This window comes from Saccopteryx leptura, chromosome 11 (assembly GCF_036850995.1).
Source record: "Saccopteryx leptura isolate mSacLep1 chromosome 11, mSacLep1_pri_phased_curated, whole genome shotgun sequence".
Lineage (NCBI taxonomy): Eukaryota > Metazoa > Chordata > Mammalia > Chiroptera > Emballonuridae > Saccopteryx > Saccopteryx leptura.
Genome location: NC_089513.1, coordinates 70,580,623 through 70,606,016, shown reverse-complemented (window position 1 = coordinate 70,606,016; position 25,394 = coordinate 70,580,623). Strand labels below are relative to the sequence as shown.

At 45.6% G+C, this 25,394-nt stretch overlaps 1 protein-coding gene and 1 non-coding gene across 2 annotated transcripts; both read right to left on the bottom strand.

The window, feature by feature from the left end:
- Nucleotides 1–419: 419 nt before the first annotated feature.
- On the bottom strand, nucleotides 420–24,240 carry PSMA5 (proteasome 20S subunit alpha 5). Its single transcript, XM_066353240.1, has 9 exons — nucleotides 24,085–24,240; nucleotides 19,270–19,336; nucleotides 15,941–16,067; nucleotides 12,564–12,631; nucleotides 11,539–11,646; nucleotides 11,363–11,421; nucleotides 10,118–10,220; nucleotides 7,777–7,863; nucleotides 420–666 (listed from the first exon to the last, which is right to left on the bottom strand). The coding sequence occupies exons 1-9, from the start codon at nucleotides 24,111–24,113 to the stop codon at nucleotides 589–591; spliced, it is 726 nt and encodes a 241-aa protein (XP_066209337.1). The 5' UTR covers nucleotides 24,114–24,240; the 3' UTR covers nucleotides 420–588.
- On the bottom strand, nucleotides 20,974–21,096 carry LOC136383669 (small nucleolar RNA SNORA26). The gene has a single exon (XR_010747479.1). It is a non-coding gene; the product is annotated as a small nucleolar RNA SNORA26 (small nucleolar RNA).
- Nucleotides 24,241–25,394: the final 1,154 nt, after the last annotated feature.

Below are 25,394 nucleotides of genomic sequence, written 5' to 3'. Positions count from 1 at the left end.
GATATCATTCTCTATTCCTAATTTGTAACTGATTGCCAGCTGTCTGTTAAGATAGCATAACTAGTACATTGTAGCTGGCTTACATGAGTGTTTGGGGAGGGCCTAAAAACATGTTCTTCTGATGGTCCATTATATGGTCCATATAAGGAAAGCAGCAAAAATACCTATTTACTTAAGATGAACTACAGGACTGAAATGAGTTGACAGTGGTATTAATATCTTAAACCACTAGGAGGAGCTGGATGTTTCAAGTTCTTTGCCAGCAGCCAGGGACTCGTGCTAGAGTCAATTCTGTTGTAGAGAGCCAGTAAGTCTTTAGAATAGATGTTCTGAGGGCAGGAATGTGAGTATCACTATCGTTTTTTGTCCTCTACCGTAAGCATTGCGAACAAAAGAATGCAGTGGAAGAGAATACTCTATTAACAAATATTTTAAGTTTTTCTTTATTTCAGAACTGCCTTTATGTACAGACATCATAAAAAAATGCATATGCTGGAGGTTTCCCAAGGAACAGGAGCTGGAAATAAACGTTAAGGGCAATCAGGAGAACTGAAACTGTCCCACAGAAGCTCTGAGGCTCACACTTCCTTAAATGTCCTTGATAACCTCTTCAAGCTCTTCCTTTGTGAACATGTGGAAATTCTGGCCAGGCTGCACGGTGGCTAGCTGGAAAGAAAACAGCGAAGGGTTAATGCGCGGGGCTGGTCAGCAGCTGGCGGGCAGTGGTGCTGGTGATGCGGCTGCTCCTGTCGTGTCGTTAGGAGCTAGGGACCTGCTGTCCCAGGGATATCCTTTCCGGCAGTGCTTCCGAAAATAGTCCTCTGACTCCAAAATAAAAATTCTTATTGACCAGATTTTCTATTTTGGGGTTAACCCACACATCTTAGTTAACCAAATGCCAGGCGTCATTGTCATTTCTTAAAGTTACTTCAACAAGGATCACCGCAGCAGCAGCCAGTTACATAGGGGCAGTATTTTATTCTGTTAAAGATACCTTTAGAACAATATTTGAAAGCACATTTACACACTTGCAAGTTGAGCTTGTGTGTGTGACCTTGGGTGATTTGGCCATTCTGTGCCTCAATTTCCATCAGTAAAACGGGGATAATGATAGCACCTAATTCACAGAAGTAATTATGATGAATAAATGTGTTAATACATGTAGTGCTTAAAACAGCGCCTAGAACATTATAATAAGCACGAAATAACTGTAACTATCATTGTTAGGTATTATTTTCTTTAAAAGTGTCCATATGGCAACTTAAAAGAACGTTTTGTTTTGTTTTTAAAAGGACTGGCCATGAAAAGATTCTATTAACGTTGACAGGAAATCAGTTGTGACTGAAGTTTTCAGTAATAACAGTAGTGCAGACTGTAATCTATTTCAGCAATAAAAGAGTAGGGTCAGAAGATGGTTAGTTTCAAGTTTAAAGAAAACTACCAAGTCTTCCATCATCTCTGCCGACCACAGCACCTATGTTAGGGTGACACTGAGGAGCAGGGCCACCTCACCTTTGCTCACAAAGCTGTTGTGATTGTGTTCTATGCCATTTCCTCACATTGTCTTTCTTTTTTGTGTGTGTGACAGAGAGAGGGACAGATAGGGACAGACAGGAAGGAAAAGAGATGAGAAGCATCAATTCTTGGTTGCAGCACCTTAGTTGTTCATTGATTGCTTTCTCCTATGTGCCTTGATGGGGGGGGGGGGCTACAGCAGATTGAGTGACCCCTTGCTCAAGCCAGCGACCTTGGGTTCAAGCTGGTGAGCCTTGCTCAAACCAGATGAGCTCACGCTTAAGCCGTCGACCTCAAGGTCTCGAACTTGGGTCCTCCTCATCCTAGTTTGACGTTCTATCCACTGCACCACCGCCTGGTCAGGCTCACATTCTTTCTTAATTTTAAACATACTAAGGCGTTTTTTGAGTAATATTCGTCACTGATATTTAAACTTCCAGAATTAGTATATCCAGTTCCATGATGTTTATTATTCTCTGCCTCATGTACACATAAAATTTAGAAAAAGACTAAATCTTGAAGCACCTGAAGATCTGGTCTGAGAACAGGCTAAAGAAATGTTCTCTCAAAGCCTGCAGTCTTCACTAGATTCTCCCAAAAGACCGATCCAATTACATGAAATGTCAGAGTCCCAAGTATACCTGCAAAATATACTGTATGTTATACAATTCACTCCTGTCCATATAGACCATGAGTTCTACTCTAAGGAAATTAAAATACAGAAATATGTTACTATTGCTTCTCTTAAGGACACAAGGACAGATATATATAAGGTCAATAAACCAGGGAAGAGTGAGGGCCCACAGAATGTTCTGTCAAATCCCTCATGGCTCACAGGCTAGTCCTCCCAAACCCTGGCGGGGCTACCACAATGGCCAGTGGAACAGCCCCAGAGGACCAGGCTGCGGGCAATGCTGACAGGACCTGGACCAAGCTCTGCCCTCAGGAAGGCACTCTCACTGCACGAGTAGAAATAACCCCCTGCATTTGCATAATGATAAATTTATTTACATAATGAATATGAAAGATATTTTTCTACTTATCTCACTTTGCTTTCAAAAAACCTCTGGGAGGCAGGTAAGAAACATTTTCTTTCATTGATTTGGTCAATAACTAAGGATGAGGCCCCTGTGTACTAGTTACAGTTGCACTGGGCACCAGGGATCCAAAGATGAAGCAAGTGTCTTATTCACTCAGAGTACCAGCTACCGGATGCTTTCAATGTCAGGGCGGGGCTAGAGCTGTACCGCTGTGAGGCGCAGGCACAGGAGCGACCCAGGGGAGTCCAGGAAGGCTGTTGGAGAAGCAGTCTAAGCCCTGTCCTAAAGCACGGCAGAAATGGGTCGCGCAGTCGAGGAGCGGGAGGGCAGACTGTGCAAACGCATGAAAGCACTTTACGATTTTGTGGTGTCTTGGTAAAACTTAAAGGAACTCTGAATGGCTAGGGCAGAGATGAAATGGAGTGGGAGGTCAGAGCTCAGAGAGAGACAGGACCCAAAATCAGACCTGGGTTCAAATCCAGACGCCACCATTTACCAATTCTGTTATTTTGGGCGAGATCTCACCCTCTCAAAGCCTCACTTTCTTGCTCTGTAAAATGGAAATAGGAATACATTTCATAGGGTTGTTTTGGTTAAAAAAATAACTGCGTGTAAAATGCTTAGCAAGGTGCCTACCAGATTAAACATATGATTTAAGAAGTAGTAAATTAATGCCTGACCGTTGGTGCGCAGTGGATAGAGCATCAACCTGGCACGCTGAGGTCCCAGCTTTGAAACCCCGAGATTGCTGGCTTGCGCAAGGGGTCACTGGCTCAGCTGGAGCCCCCAAGTCTCTCTCTCTCCAAAATATAAAATAAAAAGTAGTGAATTATCATGCCATGAAAAGAAATTTGGAATTTGCCTGTGACAGGAGCCAGAAAAACATTTTTTCAAATGGAAAACAATCAAGGTTAGATGTGCAATTCAGAAAACGCCCTTCAGTGGCAGGATGGGCTGGGGGACAGAGCGAAGTGGAGCAGGGCTGGCCGGGCGGAGGCAGGAGAGAGGGCGGCCCAGCCAGAGGCACTGGGAGGCAGGGACGCAGGGCGCACTGACGGCAGCTCATCAGAAGCAGGCAAAGACAATTTAAGGAAGGGAAAGCCTTCCAGGTCTCTGCTGTGAATGACAGGGACACTGGTGGTGTCATCAGCCAGGATAAGAAATGCAGGAAGAGGAAATGGTTTGGGGGAAAGATAACAAGTTTAGTTTTTGAACTTCCAAAAATGTGAGGTGTCTGCTTCAGAAAGTTCAAGTAATAGATCTAAAAAATGACCATGAGATCTGACAAACAGGAGTTGACTGTGGGGAAACAAGAACAGAAACAAACAGTAGTGACAGAGGAATAAATGAGAGGTGAGGTAAGACGGTGAATATAGATCGTTCGGAAGAGGCCTAGCAATAAAAACAGAATGAATGGAAGAGCACTCAGCCATAAAATGTAGCAGACTACCATACGAGCAGCACGGATCAACATCAAAGCCATTACGTTGAAAGCTAGACACAGATTTATATGGAACCCCAGACCGCACAAAATATCTAGTGACAAAAAAGCAGGCCAGTGGGAAAGAAGTGACTAGAAAGGGGCACGAGGACACCTTTTTGGGATAATGAAAATGTTCCATAGCTTTTTTGGGGAGTGGGGAACGTTCCATATCTTAAGTCTTTTTTTTTTTTATTTTTTTTTATTCATTTTTAGAGAGGAGAGAGAGACAGAGAGGGAGAGAGAGGAGAGAGAGTCAGAGAGAGAGAAGGGGGGAGGAGCTGGAAGCATCAACTCCCATATGTGCCTTGACCAGGCAAGCCCAGGGTTTCAAACTGGTGACCTCAGCATTTCCAGGTCGACGCTTTATCCACTGTGCCACCACAGGTCTCTGGAACGTTCCATATCTTGATTGTGGTGTCAGACACAGTGGTTACAATTTGTCAAAATTTGCTAACTGCAGACTTACAATGGAAGCATTTTATAGGATGTACATGATATCCCATCAAAACTAATTTCTTTTTTACTTTTAAAGGCAGGACACTAGGGAGAAGGAGGGACTAACCAAGGCAGGCTTTATTTTCATCCTTCTAAGAAGAGCAGCTTGGACATTTCCCTTTGGACGGGAAGCAGCTATAGGGGAGAGGCAGGCGAGCCCAGGGGCAGCTGTGGAGCAGGGGCCGAGAGGGAGGAGGACGGGCTCTCGAGCAGCGGTGCCCCGATGCCTACCCGAGACCGACCACAGACCCGCCCACGGAGACCTCAGTCACAGACTTCCAAAACCTGGTCCACACTAGGTTCAGAAACCAGGAGTCAGAGCATGGGTGGAGTACACAGTCTCGGAAAGCGAACTCCCTTTTCTAACGTGAAGAGAAACTGTAGTCAGGGATTAACACAGTTAACGGAAGAGCGTGGAGGAATCACACCTTCTCAAAGCAGAACTAGAGCTGCACTGAATTGAGTGAGCTATAGAATCTCTGCTGTTTCAGTTGAACCAAGCAGACCTGAGAACCTCTGCTGTGAAGTGAACAGAGCTACGGATGAATTACTGAGGCAGCAAGGAGACAGTCTTGCAGAAAAGCCAAGACCTTATCACCTTCAGTACCAAAGAAAACAAAGTACTAGCAAAGAGCAGAAAAATCCCTCCTGAGGGTCGAGATGGCAAACTCGCTGCGCGTCCATCTCTATCCCCAACCTCTTCTCCCATCAGCACTAAGGAGCAGGCCAACCGACCCCACCGCACCCCCACCTCCCTCCCACTCCTCTCAGACCCTCCTTAGGCCAGCGCCAGCCCCAGCCCCAGCCCCAGCCCCAGCCCCAGCGCCAGCCCCAGCCCCAGCCCAGCCTCAGCCCCAGCCCCAGCCCCAGCCCCAGCCTCAGCCCCAGCCCCAGCCCCAGCCCCAGCCCCAGCGCCAGCCTCAGCCCCAGCCTCAGCCCCAGCCCCAGCGCCAGCCTCAGCCCCAGCCCCAGCCCCAGCGCCAGCCTCAGCCCCAGCCCCAGCCCCAGCCCCAGCCCCAGCGCCAGCCTCAGCCCCAGCCCCAGCCCCAGCGCCAGCCTCAGCCTCAGCCCCAGCGCCAGCCGCAGCCCCAGCCCCAGCCCCAGCCCCAGCCCCAGCCCCAGCCCCAGCCCCAGCCCCAGCGCCAGCGCCAGCCCCAGCGCCAGCCCCAGCCCCAGCGCCAGCCCCAGCGCCAGCCCCAGCCCCAGCGCCAGCCTCAGCCCCAGCCCCAGCCCCAGCGCCAGCGCCAGCCCCAGCCCCAGCGCCAGCCTCAGCCCCAGCCCCAGCCCCAGCGCCAGCGCCAGCCCCAGCCCCAGCCCCAGCCCCAGCGCCAGCCCCAGCCCCAGCCCCAGCGCCAGCGCCAGCCCCAGCGCCAGCCCCAGCCCCAGCGCCAGCCCCAGCCCCAGCCCCAGCCCCACTCTGGAACCCAATTCTGCCCGGTCCACTGCGGCCTAAGGAACCAGGCTCTCCTGTGAGACAGCCACGGGGACAGGGATCAACACACATTTTCTCCGTCTCTGCTGGCTGGCTACAGCTGACAAACGTCCTGGTGGGAGCTGGGTTACTGACTGATTTGTGATTCCAGCCTCAGCTAGCATTTTAATGTGGCTCAGTGATCCCTTTACCCATCTGGCTTTCCCAAATACTTCCAAATAAGAACAGAAACAAATGGTGGTGACTGAAGATTCTTTTCTGAGAGAAAGCAGGGAGGGACGGTCCTCTCTTGCCATCCCAGTCTTACACCTCCCACCCGAGAACCAGACAAACCCTCAGTTCTCTTCTTTTTTTTTTTTTTTTGTATTTTTCTGAAGCTAGAAACGGGGAGAGACAGTCAGACAGACTCCCACATGCGCCCAACCAGGATCCACCCGGCACGCCCACCAGGGGGCGATGCTCTGCCCCTCCGGGGCGTCGCTCTGTTGCGACCAGAGCCACTCTAGCGTCAGCCATCCCCAGCGTCCGGGCCATCTTTGCTCCAATGGAGCCTCGGCTGGGCTGTGGGAGGGGAAGAGACAGAGAGGAAGGAGAGAGGGAGGGGTGAAGAAGCAGATGGGCGCTTCCCCTGTGTGCCCTGGCCGGGAATCGAACCCGGGACCTCTGCACGCCAGGCCAACACTCTACCACTGAGCCAACCGGCCAGGGCCCCCTCAGTTCTCTTCTATGCACAATATCACTCTCTATCTTTGAGCCTTTGCTCACGGCTGTGCCCTCTCCCTGGAATACACTTTTCGTCCTCTTTCCGGACATCACCTCTTTCAGTAAGCTTTCCCAGTTCCCCAGGGTAAGTTCTACGTTCTTGTGACGATCCATTCCTATTGCTGTTGTGTCACCCACACCATTGTCATCTGTGTGTCCTCTACCCTCCACAGTCCACAACCTCGATGGAAATTGGATTTCCTGCATCTGCATCCCTGGCATCTTTCATGGTACATGGCATACCATGGGTGTTCCATACACACACTGCTAAATGAATTCTGCTTTTCGAAACCAATCCCTTCATTTGTACCATGCCTTCCTTCTTCTAGAATTTTCCCATCATTACCTAACCTCTGCTTTTATTTCTTTTTTTTTTTCCCAGAGACAGAGAGAGTCAGAGAGAGGGATAGATAGAGACAGACAGACAGGAACAGAGAGAGATAAGAAACATCAACCATCAGTTTTTCATTGCGACACCTTGGTTGTTCATTGATTGCTTTCTTATATGTGCCTTGATCGTGGGCCTTCAGCAGACCGAGTAACCCCTTGCTCGAGCCAGCAACCTTGGGTCCAAGCTGGTCAGCTTTTGCTCAAACCAGATGAACCTGCACTCAAGCTGGCGACCTCGGGGTCTCGAACCTGGGTCTTCTGCATCCCAGTCCGACTCTATCCACTGTGCCACCACCTGGTCAGGCTGCTTTTATTTCTTTTAACATTTTTCTATCCACTAGTTTCTTCTCAGTCCACAAAAGCTTCCTCCATCCTTAAAAAGATGAAAGTCCTTCTCTTGAATGCTGCCTTCCGTACATGCCAGCACGTCTTGAGAAAGTAGCGTCCTTTTGTTTGGTTGCCTTCATCACTTCCCTTCCACTCTTTAACTCATCGAATTCTGGCCTCTGCCATTACTGCTGTACTCAAGTTGCTTATTCAAAAGACAGCAGTAATTTCTTAGGACCTGAACAAACAGACATGTGATTTTCTTGATCTATTCAATCCTCAGCAACAGGAACTAAGACAGCTGAATAAAAAACAGTAACACAGAAAAATACCTCTATATTGGTTGCATTCAGCTTCTCCTCCATTACTTGCTTGAGGATGATGAGTGAAGACTTGATGGCTTCTTTCAGAGTCATAGACTTCAAACAAAAAGGGTAAGAAGAGAAGCCATTAATTGTAAACAATCCCTCTTTCCTCCTTCAGAGATTACCCCTTTACCTCTCCAAAGAAATGAGTTAGCAACTATCAATCAATCGAACATCCTGTAAGTACAGCACATTACACGTACCTCCAGAATTCAAGTAAATCGTAAATAAGAATACATTTATCCAGAGAAAAAGTCTTATTTTGAACCAGAACAAAGTCACCCACTTTTACATGGTAAGTGATCTTTGAAGGGGGAAGAGCTATACTTCTCTAGATATCTTCTTTTAGTTTAGAAGCAAGATCATATTGGCGATATCTTATGATGAATAATAATTCCTAAATGATCTAAGAAGGTAGCCCAATGGTTTAGAAAAATCTGCTCTTCTTATTACATTTTATATCTCATTTCCTCCAGATGGAAGGGGGCTATTAGGGGTTGACATGAGCAAGTATCCCTGTATGAACCACCTGAATGATGAGTCTGGCAACCTTCAATCATAACAAGTTACCCAAAACACCCAAAACCAAGTCCTCCCATCCCATGAACATAAAAAATGCCAAATGGGCCCTGGCCGGTTGGCTCAGTGGTAGAGCGTCCGCCTGGCATGCAGAAGTCCCGGGTTTGATTCCCGGCCAGGGCACACAGGAGAAGCGCCCATCTGCTTCTCCACCCTTCCCCCTCTCCTTCCTCTCTGTCTCTCTCTTCCCCTCCCACAGCCAAGGCTCCATTGGAGCAAAGATGGCCTGGGCACTGGGGATGGCTCCTTGGCCTCTGCCCCAGGCACTAGAGTGGCTCTGGTCGCAACAGAGCATCGCCCCCTGGTGGGCGTGCCGGGTGGATCCTGGTCGGGCGCATGCAGGAGTCTGTCTGACTGTCTCTCCCCGTTTCTCGCTTCAGAAAAATACAAAAAAAAAAAAAAAGAAAAAAAAGAAAAAAAAAGCCAAATGCCTATGTGCTTCAACCAAAAAGTATATCTGTGGTGCATCTATGCCAGAGCACTCTGCTCAGCAATAAGGAGAGACTACTGCTGGGTACAAAAAACATGAATGGATCAAAAACACACGCTGAAAAAAGGGCAGATACAAAAATACAAACTGTACGATTCCATTTAGACAAAGGACAAGAACCAACAAAACTAATAGTGGTAACCGTGGCTACAGGGAGGGCGGGGACTGGAGAGGAGACGGCGTCTGGGGGGAATGGACGTGTCCTATACCCTAGGTCAGTGGTTCTCAAACTTTGTGAAGTCGGGGCACATTTAAAATCCTACAAGTAATTGTAGGCGCACTATATACAAATTTCTGAGAAATGTTATAATAATTAAGTCAAATACTAAAGAAAAAAATATAAAGTCCAAGCGTGCTTTTATGGTAAACAAAATAAATACAACAAAATTAAATTAATTCTGACATTAAAAAACATTTTTATGTTACATTTTTTTGAGTTATGCTTTTTAGAGTTCGTAAAAAAAAGAGGGGTTAAAATATTTTTAAAAACGACAAAAAAATTATCTTTTTATATATATAGATACATTCTTAGTAAGATTTAGTAAATTTGGCAGGTCCTGATGCAAATGTGTTAAGTTTAAGTTATTTCATTCTTGTGTTTATGAGAAACATGAGCCTGATGTGTCCTAGCAATTTCTTCAATGTTTGGGCATCTATTTGAAAGGCAAACTCTCATTTCCTCATCAATACATTGAAGAATTCCTCTCTTTTTACTCTTAATTGTGTTGAGTGCAGAAAACCCCCCACCATACATATCATCTTAACTTTACACCAGACAAAGGATAGAAGAAACTTGCCTCCAGTCTTTCCAGGGAACATGGGGGGTAGTGTAAACAATCCAGCACCACAGCTTAACAGCCTTTTGCAGCCTAATCAGGCAGTGAGGTGGGGGGTTGGGCAGACTGTCAGCTTACAGCCAATTCCCCACACCTCTGTCTCCCCCAAATCTAAACTCTAAAAACTCTGTTGGTTTTTTGGTCCCCAACAGGCACATATTTCTCTGGAATACCATACGGCACACCTGGAAATCTTCTAGGGCACACCAGTGCGCCCTGGCACACACTTTGAGAACCACTGCCCTAGGTGGTGAAGATAGGGGCGTATACAATTGTCAGAACTCAGAGTCTGTCTATTTTATTGTATATAAGTCATATACTGACTTAAAAATAATAAAAGTGAGAATTTATATCCATACAGAGTGGTACAGAAGCACACACCACAGTGAGGATGCTGCATTACCTTGTGGTAAACTTCTTGCAAGGAGCTCTGAGCACCCTCTGAAGCAGAGCCAATCGCTCGAGCATCACACTGTACGAAGGTCCCAGATGGGTCCATATGAAACCTGCAACCCCCCAAAAAGAAGAGAATTAAGATGCTTAAAAGAGTGGTAGCACTTTATGGAACAAACATCTCAATAAAAAATATAAATGCGCCTGACCAGGCGGTGGCGCAGTGAATAGAGCATCGGACTGGGATGCAGGGGACCCAGGTTCAAGACCTCAAGGTTCCCAGCTTGTGCGTGGGCTCATGTGGTTTGAGCAAAGCTCACCAGCTTGGACTCAAGGCCGCTGGCTAAAGCAAGGGGTTACTCAGTCTGCTGTAGGCCCCCGGTCAAGGCACATATGAGAAAGCAGTCAATGAACAACTAAGGAGCTGCAACAAAGAACTGATGCTTTACACCTCTCTCCCTTCCTGTCTGTCTGTCCCTACCTCTGACTCTGTCATACACACACACACACACACACACCCCATATATATATATATATATATGAATGCTTGGCCTGCAGTCAGGAAACCACTGAAATATGGAGGCACAGATCCAAAAGATGTTCTATGCCTGGAGAAACCAGACCTTTTAAAAAGTGTTCAGGGAGTGTTGACCTGTGGTGGCGTAGTGGATAAAGCATCAACCTGGAACACTGAGGTCGCCAGTTCGAAACCCTGGGTTTGCCTGGTCAAGGCACACATGGGAGTTGGTGCTACCTGCCTCCCTCTCTCTTTCTCTCCCCCCTCTCTAAAATGAATAAATAAAATCTTTTAAAAAAAAAAAAAAAAAAAAAAAAAAAAAAAAAAAGTGTTCAGGGAAACTGAAAGCTTCCTCGGGGACTCAGAAGAGAAGTACAGTACAGTATATATAGATATGGCACTTGGGTACGCCTATCTCAAACGTACTTGAAGTCAGGGATCAGATCAACATCCCAAAGCAAAGCTCCATAGCACACGCATAGGCTGCAGTAATTAAGTTACTTCTCATTCCTTCCGGAATGAGCACTGGTTCCAACAGGGGAGTTCTTCAGAGGATCCCCGAATCTGTCTCTGTATGAGCAGCATTGAACCGCTGCACTGTACACAGACTCAGAAGTCCTTCGTTTTTTACAACTCTACAATAGTCTTCTCAGTTGATTTAAACTACCAGTCTCCATCCCAAATTAAAATAATTCTCCCAAAAAGGAAGCAGGAAAAATATGATAAAATGATGCTTACAGCTGAGGTCCTTTCTCATCAACTCCTCCAAATAGCAGTGCGACTCCAAAGGGACGAGACTAGAAGCAAGAAACGAGAGGCAATACGACAACTGGCTGGGAAGCTGGGGGGAGGGGAAGGAGGGCACAGCTGGGAAAGCTACGCTCGGAGGAGGGTGTCCCAGACCCCACACTCACCATGGCACCCGGGTCCGCATCTTCTTCTCCAAACTGTAGGGCCAGATTGGACACAGCCTGGGTCACACTCTCCACCGTCATTGTCTCGTTGTAGGTGAACCAATGGTTCTAGAAGAGGAGCAAAGCATGATCTACCTTCCCAATAAGAAGGGCATGAGAGCAGCCCCCCAGCCCACCACTCCTGCCGCCCCAAACTGTGCTTGGAAACGGAAGTCTCAAGCTCCGGGTGATTTCCTTAACACTAAACCTCAATGCTTGAGACTCCTCGAGGGGAAGAGAAACAGCGCTGGAGGTCAACTTTTACGGAAGGACTCTAAGCAAAGCTGGACTGGAGGCTTACTCCCTGGAAAAACAGTTAACCCCTCACAGCACCAAGTTTAGTCTTTTCACAAAGTGAATGCTAACAGCTCAGTGCCACTTTCCCCTCAAAGACCCTAGCGTATCATTCTGTTGGTGTTGAAATGAAATTACTTATTCTCAACCTGAGTACTGACAGCAAACTTGCAATATATGCAAACAATTTTACCCAGCACGTATTTTTTACTACTGGTCTGCTCTCCAGGCAGCAGGTGCTCAGTTACAAATTAGAAATCAGTATTCCTGACCAGCTTTTGTCACCTGGTACCCATCATTACTCACCACAGGAGAGCTGTGATTCACAAGCCAGCAGCAAAGGCAGCTGGGGGGAGAATGTCCTGTAGCTATGTTACCTCCCGCTACAGTGCTCCCACAGAAAGGCAATTAGGGAACAGAGTGCACTGCAATGCGAGCTTTACAGAAGGCAAATCAAAGCAGCAAGAGACTGTCAGCACTATTTACCAGGGCTCCCTTAAAGCTGCGATGGCTGGTGGCTAGCCTCCAAGCCTCAGAACGTTGTAACTGGGGATTCTACCCACACCGCTCCCAGGAGCTGCATCTGCACCTGACATGGACACAGATACCTGCAGCACAGCCCCCACAGCTACAGCATCACTAACAAGGAACTCAAGCACCATGGTAAAAGGGAGAGATGATGCTCATTTTACCTGTGTCTCCACTCTGGCTTTATCAATTAAAGTCTTAGCATCAGCAATTAGCCCACTCATGGCACAACCTGTAATGTAAAAGCAACAGTGACCCAGCGGCCAAATCCTTGTAGAACTCTTTCATCCACTCAGGAAATACTGAAATTCTGGAGTGGAACCATGGCACCATTCAGAATCCCACAGCAGTACACCCAAGAGATCAGATGGGAAATTATCTGCACTGAACTCCAAGTATAATTATTACGAACAAATAAAAAAACCATCACAATGACACAGAAGTCCAGCTATTAAGATAGAAGACAGAGACTAGCTAATCAAAAATGAATTTCCACATATTACATCCTTAGATATCCCTTTAGCAGTCTTCATAGACCATGACGCATTTTCAAACTAAGCCAACACCAACACCCCAACAGAAGAAATAAGGAAAAATATAACAATCTTACTATGAACTTTCATGGAAAACCCTAAAATAAAATCAAGAGCCTTTTCATTTCCCTGACCAAACACAAGCCAACTAGTACATTAGAGAGGAAGCCTGCCTGAGGGTCCAGGATAACAAGGTGTAACTGCTACTTTATATGCCATGACTCAAGCCTGAGCCTCCATTCAGCCCAGTTCTCACCCATGTTTCAGACCTATGAAGCCAAATGACTCCCTTCATGTATTAAATCAAGTTACTTCCCTTCTAGACTCCACCGGTCTTCTTCCTTGGCCCCCACAACCAATGGGATTCCAAATTCCATCAATCTTTATCTGATTAACCCATCTGGCATTAGTCCCTACCTCTCCATTCTCTGGCCGTGGTCTTGGTTAAAGCCTTCATCTGTTTGGATTAAAAACAATTTCTTACCTGGTCTCTCTGCCTCCAGTCTCAGCCCCCTTCACTCTACTTTGTTATCAGAATGGTCTTTCTAAAACCCTAGTCTATTACCTCAATGCTTAAAACCTTTCCCATCAATGCAAAATAATCAAGTTTAAGCTCTCTGACATGGTAAAAAGGACTTCTAATGTCTGATCCCACAATCATTTCTTGCCACAGTCCATCTGCCTCCCAGTCATCAATCTGCTGTGCCAGCCTGACCTGTGGTGGCGCAGTGGATAAAGCATCGACCTGGAATGCTGAGGTCGCCGGTTCAATACCCTGCACTTGCCTGGTCAAGGCACATATGGGAGATGAAGCTTCCTGCTCCTCCCTCCTTTCTCTCCCTCTCTCCCTCTCTCTCTCCTCTCGAAAATGAATAAATAAATAAATAAACCCAAAAAAAACAAACCACCTGCTGTGCCAGGGTATTTTATATTTCATACAGGGCTTTGCTCATTTCTATTCGCTCTGACTAGAACGCTCTCCTCTGCTATAGCCAGACACCTGCTAAAACCTCCTTATCTTGTAGAATTCAACTCAGCTCAAGCATCACCTGCCTGACTGGCGGTGGCGCAATGGATGGATAGAACATCAACCTGGGACACTTGAGGCCCCATGTTTGAAACCTTCAGATGGCTAGCTTGAGCACGGGCTCATCTGACTTGAGCACAGGCTCTCCAGCTTGAGCACGGAGTCATCGACATGATACCATGGTTGCTGACTTGAGCCCGTGGTCACTGAATGGAACAAGGGGTCACTGGCTCAGCTGGAGCCCTCTGGTCAAGGCAGGTATGAGAAGCAATCAATGAACAACTAAAGTGACGCACCTGTGTGTTGATGATTCTGTCTTTCTCCCTTCCTGCCCTCCTCAAAAGAGCATCACTGTTTTAGAATCCTTTTCTGAAAGCCCCACTACCCTTGGCCTCAGGCAAAACTAATTACTTCCTCCTTTGTACCTCTACCTGAGCACATAAAACAGCCTTTGCTTCCTTCCTTTCAAATTGATTTTAGAGAGAGAGGAAGGGGGAGAGAGAGGGTAAGGGGGGGAGAGAAACATGACTTTATAGCTTCACTTATCAACACATTTGCTAGCTGATTTCTGCATGTGCCCTGACCAGGGCTTGAACCCACAACCTTGGTGCATCAGGATGACGCTCTAATCAACCAAGCTACCTGACCAGGACACAAACAGCCTTTCTTTTTTTTTTTTTTCTTTTCTTTCTTTTTTTTTTTTGTAACAGAGACAGAGAGAGAGTCAGAGAGAGGGATAGATAGGGACAGGCAGGAATGGAGAGAGATGAGAAGCATCAATCACAAGTTTTTTGTTGCGACACCTTAATGTTCATTGATTGTTTTCTCATAAGTTCCTTGACCGCCAGCCTTCAGCAGACCGAGTAACCCCTTGCTCGAGCCAGAGACCTTGGGTCCAAGCTGGTGAGCTTTTGCTCAAACCAGATGAGCCCGTGCTCAAGCTGGCGACCTCGGGGTCTCGAACCTGGGACCTCTGCATCCCAGTCCGACGGTCTATCCACTGCGCCACTGCCTGGTCAGGCCAAACCTCCTTTCTTAATACCTGTCACTTAATTGCATTTACTTATTTGCACATCCACCTCCGTGAATGTTTCTAGAAGACAAGGACTATGTCTCATTCCTTTTTCTCTTTGTATCCCTGGTGACTAGCATCATGTCTGGGACATAATGGGCCCTCAATTTGTTGAATGAAGTGATACTGACCCACCTCCAAAAGACAGGTAACTTGAAATAAAGCCGACACAATGTTCTAATTCTAAAAGACTACAACTCAGTTTATCTATGAAAGAGATAATGTCAAGCTCACAGGGTTGCTATGGCATTTGGTTCTGATACCTTCAAGCAATTAATTATTCTACTAATGTTTCACTAATTAGATAAGTAGATAAAGAAAATCTGGACAGCCAACTAAAACGCCATGCTATAAATAAGTAGAATGACTCACTACACTGGTGTCAAATTTAAAGCAGGGGAATTATAATGGGGGAGGGGAGAGTTGGAGGAAAGAGGGAGTAGGAGTGAAAAGATCAATCTGAGAACAATGGAAGAGGACTGATCTGGGCAGTCTATCATTCTTATACTCTGCACTTCAGTCACTGAAGATCCGGAAGCATTCCCCTTTCCTTAGTGAGTAAGCCTGGCCTCCTACCCCACCCTCTGCTGCTCCAGAGTCCTCGATTCCGGCGGCCTCCGACCCCCCGACTGGCCAGGGCTAATGTTATACATCAATGAAGACCCAACATCACAGGGAGCCGGCCTAGGACTCAACCTCTACATAGTTCAGCAACCCTCACAACTGCAGAGTCTAAGTCTGAGGGAGGAAGGAACTGCTGGGAGTAGGGGAGCCCACACTGCTTCCTCCTCTGAGCCCACTGCCCAGAGGGCGGCAGCTAACGAGGGGATAAGCTGCTCATCTAACGAACCTGCCTTGGACCATCCAAGACGAACCAGATCCTACACAACAGCTTTTCCTACTCCTTACCTATGTGAGCATCAATCTCTACAATTTTCTCAATGCTGCTTGGCTCCATGAGTGGAGAGGTAATTCTCTTCTCCACGGCTAGGCACACCCCCTCTGACGTCTGGATCCCAATGGCTGTAGAACCAAGCTGAAGAGAAACATGTTATGGTTACCATGTACACGTCAAAGAACAGTCCCTCATACCCACCAGGAATCTCTGCATGTCTTCACGAGAGAGACACCTCCATCAGCCACAGCTGGCACCGAGAGTAAGGAGCACCCACAGCTGGCACCGAGAATCAGGAGCACCCACAGCTGGCACCGAGAGTAAGGAGCACCCTCACCAGTACTGGTCCTGTCAATGGCAACAGCACTGATTTCCAGAAGTTTGTGCTTCTGACGGGGAAGTTCAATAAGGTCTTGAAACCATCTGGATAATGATCGACTTTAACGCCCCTATTGGAGGGGGACAGATTCTAAAGTTGTAAACATAGTGGGAAAGTAATAAAACTTATGTTTTTTCTGGACCCAGTTTTTCACCCCTGCTACCTTGACCTGTTCCAAAAGGTAATATTCCTCAAATCTATGAACTCCAGAAAAATAATTTACTTAAAAAAAAAAAAAAAAGGATGTGTGTGTGGGGGAGAAACACTACCACCAAGGTCAAACAAAAGGTGCCTCACACACAATGAGAAAGAAGTGTCATTCTTATTTGCCTACCTTACTTCAACAACTTCCTACTCAGTCCCTATCTTTAATTTCTCTCCCCCAATGTATCTTTCATGTTTTGCCCTGAAAGATGTAATAAAATGCTATTTTCATTATACCACTTTTCTGAAGAACTAATACCTCCCTGTATTGCCTGTAACATCAAATGCAAATAAGCTTCCAGTGCTCTCAGAACCTAATCCCAATCCCACTTTTCTCTTCCAACTTTATTACCATTATTCTCCAGCAAAACCCCCCAGGGACAGCCCAGCCCATTTTCTCCGCTGTTATCCCTATCTGCGCACGCCTGCGCACACTGTCTCCCTGCCTGTCCGAATCCACCCATCACTCAGAAAGCCTTCCAAGACACATGCTCTCTCCTGAGCTACATTATCTTTCGTTAGCTCCACAAGGCGATGACCGCCAGGGTGGGCATCAGACTCCTGGAGCCCGCTGCTGCAAGGATTCTAAAGAATTCCACGAACCATTAAGCATAACACACTTAACATGCCTGCACGAGACAGACTATTTTATAAAATTCATAAAAGTCAACATAATTTTCTTCTGTACACTTACATTTACCCCAGATATTTCTATATTACAATTCTGCCTAAACTCCACCCCCCTTCCCTTGGTGGGGACTGGGGAGAGGGAGAAGGAAAAAGACGAAACATCTCACCTCTTTGTAGTGGTTCTTTAATATAACTCATTAGAATAGTAACCAATGTCCACATGCTCAGCGTAATACAATAATTTCGACACGGACACAGATTTCTAGTCGCAAGGCAACCCCCCCCATCCCCACTAGTTATATTTCACCCGTGCCACCCTTATGGTTCCTCCAAATGATAATCTGTCAGCCATTTTTAGTCATTCCTCCAGCTCCTTTCATAACTACTAAATCCATGTAGTTATCAAATTGCTTTCTTATCAGCTACTCATAAGTTGCCATAGCAACAGCTAGGTTATTTAAACACCAAAAAGCCTGAATTTTCACAAAGGTTGAATCACATCCATTAAGGACCACATCATTATTTCTACCCTAGCCCAACGTAGGGCTAGGGAAATCAGGTATCTCATGATCTCTAAGCAATCTAGAAATTCCTAGCTGTAAGGAGCTTAAAGGAGAACCCCAAAACTGAGGATTACTCTTGGTTTGCACATCTGGGCAGAACTGCTGTCTTAACTGAAGCTCAAAATAAATGCCACAGCTTGCAATTCTGATAGTCTCGTACTTCATAGTAACGTATGGTTTCAATATAGGGCAAAGATGGCCACAAATAGAAACAGGCACTTGAAGCGGGCCACTATCTGTAGACACCACGCTTCTGCCTTCCCTTCTATGCTGCCAACTAGTCAGAATCTCTTTCCCCCGTTTCCAGATTCCCATACAACCATTCCCAGCAATACACTCTTTCTCAAGGAGGCAGCTAGAAGGAAACACATAGCTCTCTTCAATTAGGTGAGGAAATGTCTTACGGACGAGGTTCAAACATCCTGTGTGGCTCAGGAGCAAAACTAGAATCAATTGAAGAAGTTAAGACTTTTGATTCAACACAAGGATAAACTTCTAAACCATTAAAAATCCTTTCCAACAGAATGATTTATATCGTGAGGAAATAGGCCCTGGCTGGGTGGCTCAGTGGTAGAGCGTCGGCCTGGCGTGTGGGAGTCCTGGGTTTGATTCCTGGCCAGGGCACACAGGAGAAGCACCCATTTGCTTCTCCACCCCTCCCCCTCTCCTTCCTCTCTGTGTCTCTCTTCCCCTACCACAGCCAAGGCTCCACTGGAGCAGCGTTTGCCCGGGCGCTGAGGATGGCTCTGTGGCCTCTGCCTCAGGCGCTAGAATGGCTCTGATTGTGGCAGAGCATCGCCCCCTGGTGGGCATGCGGGAGTCTGTCTGACTGCCTCCCGTTTTCCAACTTCAGAGAAATACAAAAAAGAAAAAAGAAAAAAAAGGAAATACTTTGTCTGGAACTATACAAATAGAGGCTGTTCGGGGATGTAGAGGTGACTTGAAGCAGAAAGTGAAGGGCTGAACTAGATCAGTGCATCTCAGTCCTTGCTAGACACTGGAATTACTGGGGGAGTTCTTAAAAATACTGATGCTTAGACCTTATCTTAGACAACCTAAATCAGAATTTAAATCCCTCATAACCCAACAAATATAGTTCTTACCTGAGAACCTTTCGCTTACTTTCTAATTCTTTGAATACTGGTTTTGAACTACTGGATTTTGTTAACAGATTACAGAACATATCTCTTATTCAGTCAAATACAAACTCACAACCTTACCAAGAATACAGGTGACCAGGTAAATGATTTGTTAAAAGTATCTCCCGGGTGTTAACTCTGGACTTCTGTACCACCTTCTTTATAGCCAAGAAAATTATAAACACAAATGTATCCCACCAATCCACTGAGCCACTTACATAACTATGAAGCAGTTATCTGTTCAAAAAGCTTTAAAAATTTTAGGAATGGAATTGAAACTGTCATTAAAATGGTTAACAGTGGTTGGTTAAAGGGAGATAAAGAACATTTTCTAAAGGAATAGAGAAAACATTTTTATTGTAAACAGTGTGCCAACGAAGTGTCAGGTTGCTATGAAAGTTCAAAAACTATTCCACTTGATACTATACCTTGATAGCCTCAATGGCATATTCCACTTGAAATAATCTTCCTTCAGGAGAAAAAGTATTCACACCCCTATAGTTAAAAAAAATTAAAAATTGTCAGAAAAAAATAAGCATAGAGACTAAACTCAAGTTCCTTGACATCTAGCTCACGTGGGTTCAAGATGTGCTTGTTGCCACTATTCTCCTTTGCCCACAAGAATCTGAAGGCTTTTTTTTTTTTTTTTTTGTACATTACAGCTTTTCAAGGAATGAAACCAATATAGAGAACACTTCTGCCCCACTCCCAGGAAGTCTGCAAACTGATCCAAGAACAGCAGGTGACTTTCTGCCTCAATCCTGAATCAACCTGGAATTCCTTTGCTAAATTAATGCCCCCAAACTGCCAGGAATTCCCAAGAAAATGTGCATTTATCCTTATCCTCTTCCCACTGAATGAATTTGAAGTTAATATCTTACCTTTTTTTTTTTTGAGTGAGAAAGAGACAGACAAATAGGGACAGACAGGAAGGGACAGAGATGAGAAGCATCAACTCATAGTTGTAGCATATTAATTGTTCATTAATTGCTTTCTCATCTGTGCCTTGACTAAGGCGAGGCAGCTCCAGCCAAGCCTGTGACCCCTTGCTTAAGCCAGCGACCTTGGGCTCAAGCCAGTGACCATAGGGTCATGTTTATGATCCCATGCTCAAACTAGTGACCCACGCTCTTGAACCTGGGTCCTCAGCATCCCAGGCCAACACTCTATTCACTGTGCCACCGCCTGGTCAGACAATATCTTACTTTTTAATAAGCAAAATCAATCACAGGTTCTCTCTGTTTATATGAATTATTTTTATTTACTTATTTTGCTTTCTCCTTTTTTCCCCCTTTTTATTAAATTCCTTGGGGTGACACACTAGTTAACACAATTATACAGGTTTCAGGTGCACAATTCCACAAAACATCATCTGTACACTATATGGTGTGTTCACCCCAGTCATATTTGTATGAAACAGTATTGTGACCTTCACTACAAACTGAGAGCTCTGTAGTTCCTAACGGCTAACCTAGTTCCTTCACTCCATATATATTTATACCAGTTATGCCAGACTACTTCTGTCTCTAAACCACCTCCCCACCTTTTCTTGCTCCTGTCTGTTGGAAATTCCTAGGGAGAAGAGGCATCAATAATGGTCTTAGCCAGAAAAGCTTTCAGGATTCAGTGGACACTTTAATATACATATCTGAATAAACAAATAAAAATAGTTATGATTCTTGGTTTATGGAGCCTGGATTTTGAAACATGTAACATGATATAGTATAGTATGGTGTTTTCAAGTTTGTTTTATCAAAAATTCTACTTTTAAAAGAAGTTTTATATAAATTCCCTAATACAAAACAGGTAATACAAGTTGACATTTACTACATAACTACTATATACCTGGTACTATTATAAATTTTAAATGATTTAACTCAATCCTCAAAATGATTCTATAAAGTAGCATTCTAAGGTACATAGATACTATTGTATTTTACAGATGAGGAAACTGAGGCACAAAGAGGTTAAGCAAACTGCCCAAAGTTACTCGGCATGTAAGAGGCAGAGCTGAAAGTAGAATTTACTGTATTTTTCACTCCTTAAGACACACTTTTTTCCCCAAAAAAGTGCAGGGGAAAATGCCCATGCGTCTTATGGAGCGAAAAATACGGTTGTGGGTTTTTTTTTTCAACTGTGACTCCAGACAGGATCCAAAGAGGAGTTTTGCCCATCTCTTCTTAGGGTTTCATGGAGACTTGCTTTACCCTTCTGTGCTAGCCTCCTAAGGCACTGCATCAGCCTTAAAAGGGCTTAGGAAAGGGCAAAAATAGGGTATTTTATTCAACATTTTAACACACTATTTGGTTCAGAATATTTTTTTTCCTTATTTTCCTCCTTAAAACCCTAGGTGTGTCTTATGGTCAGGTGCGTCTTATGGAGCAAAAAACACAGTAGGTTCTCTGACCACAGAGACCAAGCTTTCAACTGCTCCACCAGACTGCCTCTAGGAATTATTCTGGCCAAATCAGGGGTGAAAGGAGAATCCCACCGTCCCAGCCACCTGCTAGCCCCAGAGGCAACATCCCTGAGGTCACTTTAAAAAGAAGTTTAGGACTCTTAAGGAACAGTTTTTTTAAATCACCGACAGAAAAATCCAAGGACAGAAGACCTGAGATTAAGTTCTAATTTTGCCACTTACTAGTTTTAATTCCCTCAAATGGAACAACAAAAAACCAACCCTACCCTGCCTCTGTCACAAGACAATCAGTATTGAATTGCACAGCGCGTGAAAGAACTTTGTAAAGTGTAAAGTTCTATTCCAATGTAGTATTTTCATTCAGGAACTAACTTCATTCAGGAACTTCACTCCAGTGAAGTAATATTTACTATATCCTCCCTATGAGGCTCTGCTCTTGTCCTTCTTCTCAAACTTGACTGTTATCATGGGTTATGTCATTTATGCCAGGTACCAACTCCTACCTCCAAATCTCTATTACAAGTTTGACCTCTTCACTTACTGACCTAAATGCCTCCTGAGCATTTCTACTTGAATATCCCCTTAGCACCAAACAGTCTACATTTTCTAATCTGAAATCTCTTTAAAGCCAGCTGTTCTCGCAAAATCAACTCTATCTCCTGCCTATTCCTACTTCATTTTTATTGTAAAACACCTCCAATCTCCCAGTTCCCCAAGCTAGAAAGTTCTGAATGATCTGACTCATTCTACACCATCTTCTCCTATCTCAACCATATGCCAAGTCCTCCTACATGGTACCTCAACATTCTCTTGCTTCCACCCTTAATGTCTTCGTTACCTTTTGCCTATCTATTGCCTTAGCCTTCTAACTGGTATTGACTCACTCTTTCACCCAATCCAGTCTATTACTCTCTAAAAAACAATTATGACTATGTAATTTCTGAAAACAAAAATTATGGCATCCAGTTACTCACAGAATAAGACCAAACTCCTTAACCTCATAATAAAAACCACTGAATATCTAGCACCACCCTTGTTTTCCGTATCTCCCACTATTCCCATATATGCACCACGTGCCAGACAGACTGGAATTTTCCAAATATGCCCCGTGCTTTCCCACGGCCCCTTCTCTGTACATCCTATATTCTCTGCCGCAAAACTATTAACTTTCACCATCCATATTTATCAGAATTTTGCTTTCTCAAGACTCAGTTTAAAATAACTCCTTTGTGAAGTTTTCCATGATCCCCTAATACTGAATGTAATCTCATCAAAATTCCTAGTGTAGATTTCAATTTCTCTGATGACATGAATACATTTCTGATTCATACTGTAATTACTTTCCTCAACAGTACTTTAAGAGACAGTCTTCCAGCCCTAGCCAGATTGCTCAGTTGGTTAGAGCATCATCCCCAAGCGCAGAGGTTGCTGGTTCAATCCCTGATCAGAGCACATACAGGAACAGCTCGATGTTCCTGTCTCTCTCTCTCTCTCTCTCTCTCTCCCTTCCTCTTGCTGAAATCAATAATAATAATAAAATCTCCCATACGGGGCAAGGATCTTGATTTTCTTCACTGCTGTATGACAAGCAACTAGAACATGTCTTGTACACAGCAAATATTCAAGTACATCAGCTAACTTTTAAATATATAAGGGCTCTATTTTAGCTCTTCTTGGGAAGATACAAAAATAAATAACGCTAATCAGCAATAAAGATATTAAGTAAAACTTTAATGCTCTGGAAGCTAAATACTGAGTAACAAAGTCATGTTATAGGACAGTAAGAAGAGATTTGTTTTACAGCATACATCTTCTGTGAATCACTAAAAGGATAAAGTTGTAGTTCCAAGTGATAGAACTTTTGACAGAGTCTATTAGTTCTTGACAAGAAAGGCAGCTTCTCCAGCCCCTACACAGAAAACAGCTGCTTTTCCCAGCAGAAAAAGAAGAAAAAAAAGGAGCTGTTTAAACTTAACTGATCAAAACAGAAACTGAAAGTAAAAATGTCTGCAGCATATGTACAATTTAACATTACTTAACATTTCTAAGCCCTGAAAAGTTTTTTTTAATAAATAGAACAATCTCAATTTTTATTTAGGAACCAGACCTGGCCTTCAACAGAAATTAACTTGCTTTAATTCCTTTAAAAAGTCAGAAAAGCCTAGGGCTAGGGGAATCAGCACGGTGAGAAAACTTTTGACAACGACTCTGAATACCAGTTCCTAGAAAATCAGACTCCAGACACTGTATCTGGGCACCGCTGAGCCGGCCTTCGCGCTTCTGCAGAAACTCTACGTCCCAGCAGCATTGCCCTACTACATTTCAATCAAAGGAAAGGCTGCTCCATCCCCACGACTAAGAAACGGAAAACGAGCCTTCTCTCCCAGAAGAAAAGGGGAGCTAAAGTGATCAAACTCAGTAACTAAAGTACAGATGCTTTTTCTTCCAGGTGGCACGTTTACATTTTTTTAAAAAGGCAGCACGAGAAGGTGAACGGGGGAAGGGTGACCCCTGACCTTCTCCGGGTTAAAGGTCGGAGTACCGCCCCTCAGCCTTCTCTCCGAAGCACAAAGCCCAGCTTCTCGCTTCCGCACGGAGTTAGGACCCAGCAGTGACTCAGCGGTAGGACCAGGGCAGCCGATGGCAGAAGTCTAGCTTGGCGAATCACGATCACAGCGGGCGGGCCGGGAGGGCAAGAGATCCCCATGCTGGGCCAAACGCGGGTTCCTAGGGCGCCCCATGACACGGCAGAACCCAGGCCGAGCTGGGCCCCTCGCCTGCCCACCCCACCAGCCCCAACCCCATTTTTCCCCGCCGGACATACCTGTCGTACTCAGACCGGGTGAGGAACATGGCGAGGGTGGGAGAAGGCGGCAGCGGCTACGCGGGGATTTTGAGGGCCAACACGAGTGCACCGGCACCCAACTCAGCCACACCGTCTCAGAACTGAGGCCCTGTTCCCAACTGCGCGTGCGCCCACGACCCCTTCAGCCCGCCCTCCTATGCCTGCTTCTTATTGGTTGTCCATAGTGGCCGGTGAGATGATTGGGCCAACGAGCTGCCCCGCCGGGCTTTGGTTGGTCCGGGAAGGGCGGGACAGGGGTCGTGTTTCCGCTTTAAATCACAGGTGGTTGCTAGGGGCGCTCGGAACGGCAGACGTGCTGGTGAGAGTTCTGCTTTTAGTGAAGGCGTGAGCGTTGGGCAGGCTGAATCCTGAATTGATAGAGCCCTCGCCCGCTCCCGTGATCCCCGCCAGAGCGTGCTGGCCCCAATTCCTCCGAGCTCTTTAGCCGCCTTGTCGCGGGATTCCCCTCCGGCCTCTCTGGCGCGGTCCTCCGCGAAGTGCTGTGTGAGCGCTGGATGGACTTGGGCAGTGATGGGGTACGCTACAGGAGGTCTGAGCGGCCGCCTTGAGCGAGTCCGTTCGCTCTAGCCCTCCCCTACCATGGCTCTAGAGAAAAACCTGGGTTTATTCCGTCCGAAAGCCCGCCGCATGAGCGAGGTAATTTTATCAGCATTTCCTTACACCCGCCTACGCCCCGCCCCGCCCGGTCCCACGCCCCCTGGCCCCTCCCCCCGCCCTAGAGTGCGGATTTTAGACCTGGCGACTCAGAGCTCCGGATCCGGAATTCGGATTGTTCGCTTCTTTTTCTGTTATTCATGAAGAATTAGGTGACGGTGCCGCCTTTTTTATGCTTCTTGCTTCCCTTCCGTAAGGGTAAGAGAGCAACTTAACAGCTTCGTAGAAAGACCGTAAATGCATTATTTGTTGAAGAAAGATAACCAGTTAAGAAGTCATTTAATGGGCAGTATATGACTGAAAGGGTAATGCCAGGGTTCCATTTCCAGTTAATATACCATTGGTCAAGTCCTTAACCTCTCCAGGGCTGTATCCCTCAAATAAAGTTCATGCTTGGCTCTAGCTTAGGTTTGTAAATGACCAAGGCATTTCAGTGGTTGGGGAAATTTAGAAATACGCATTTTGAGTATTGATGCCTGGTTTTTTCCCGTCATTTATTTCCTGCCTTCGTGAATTCACTAGGAATTTCGTTTTGTCGTCCCTAACCAATCAGAGGTTCGACACGTTAATAAAACTGAGGAGAAATTCTCAGTAGCACTGGTCAGGGAACTGTT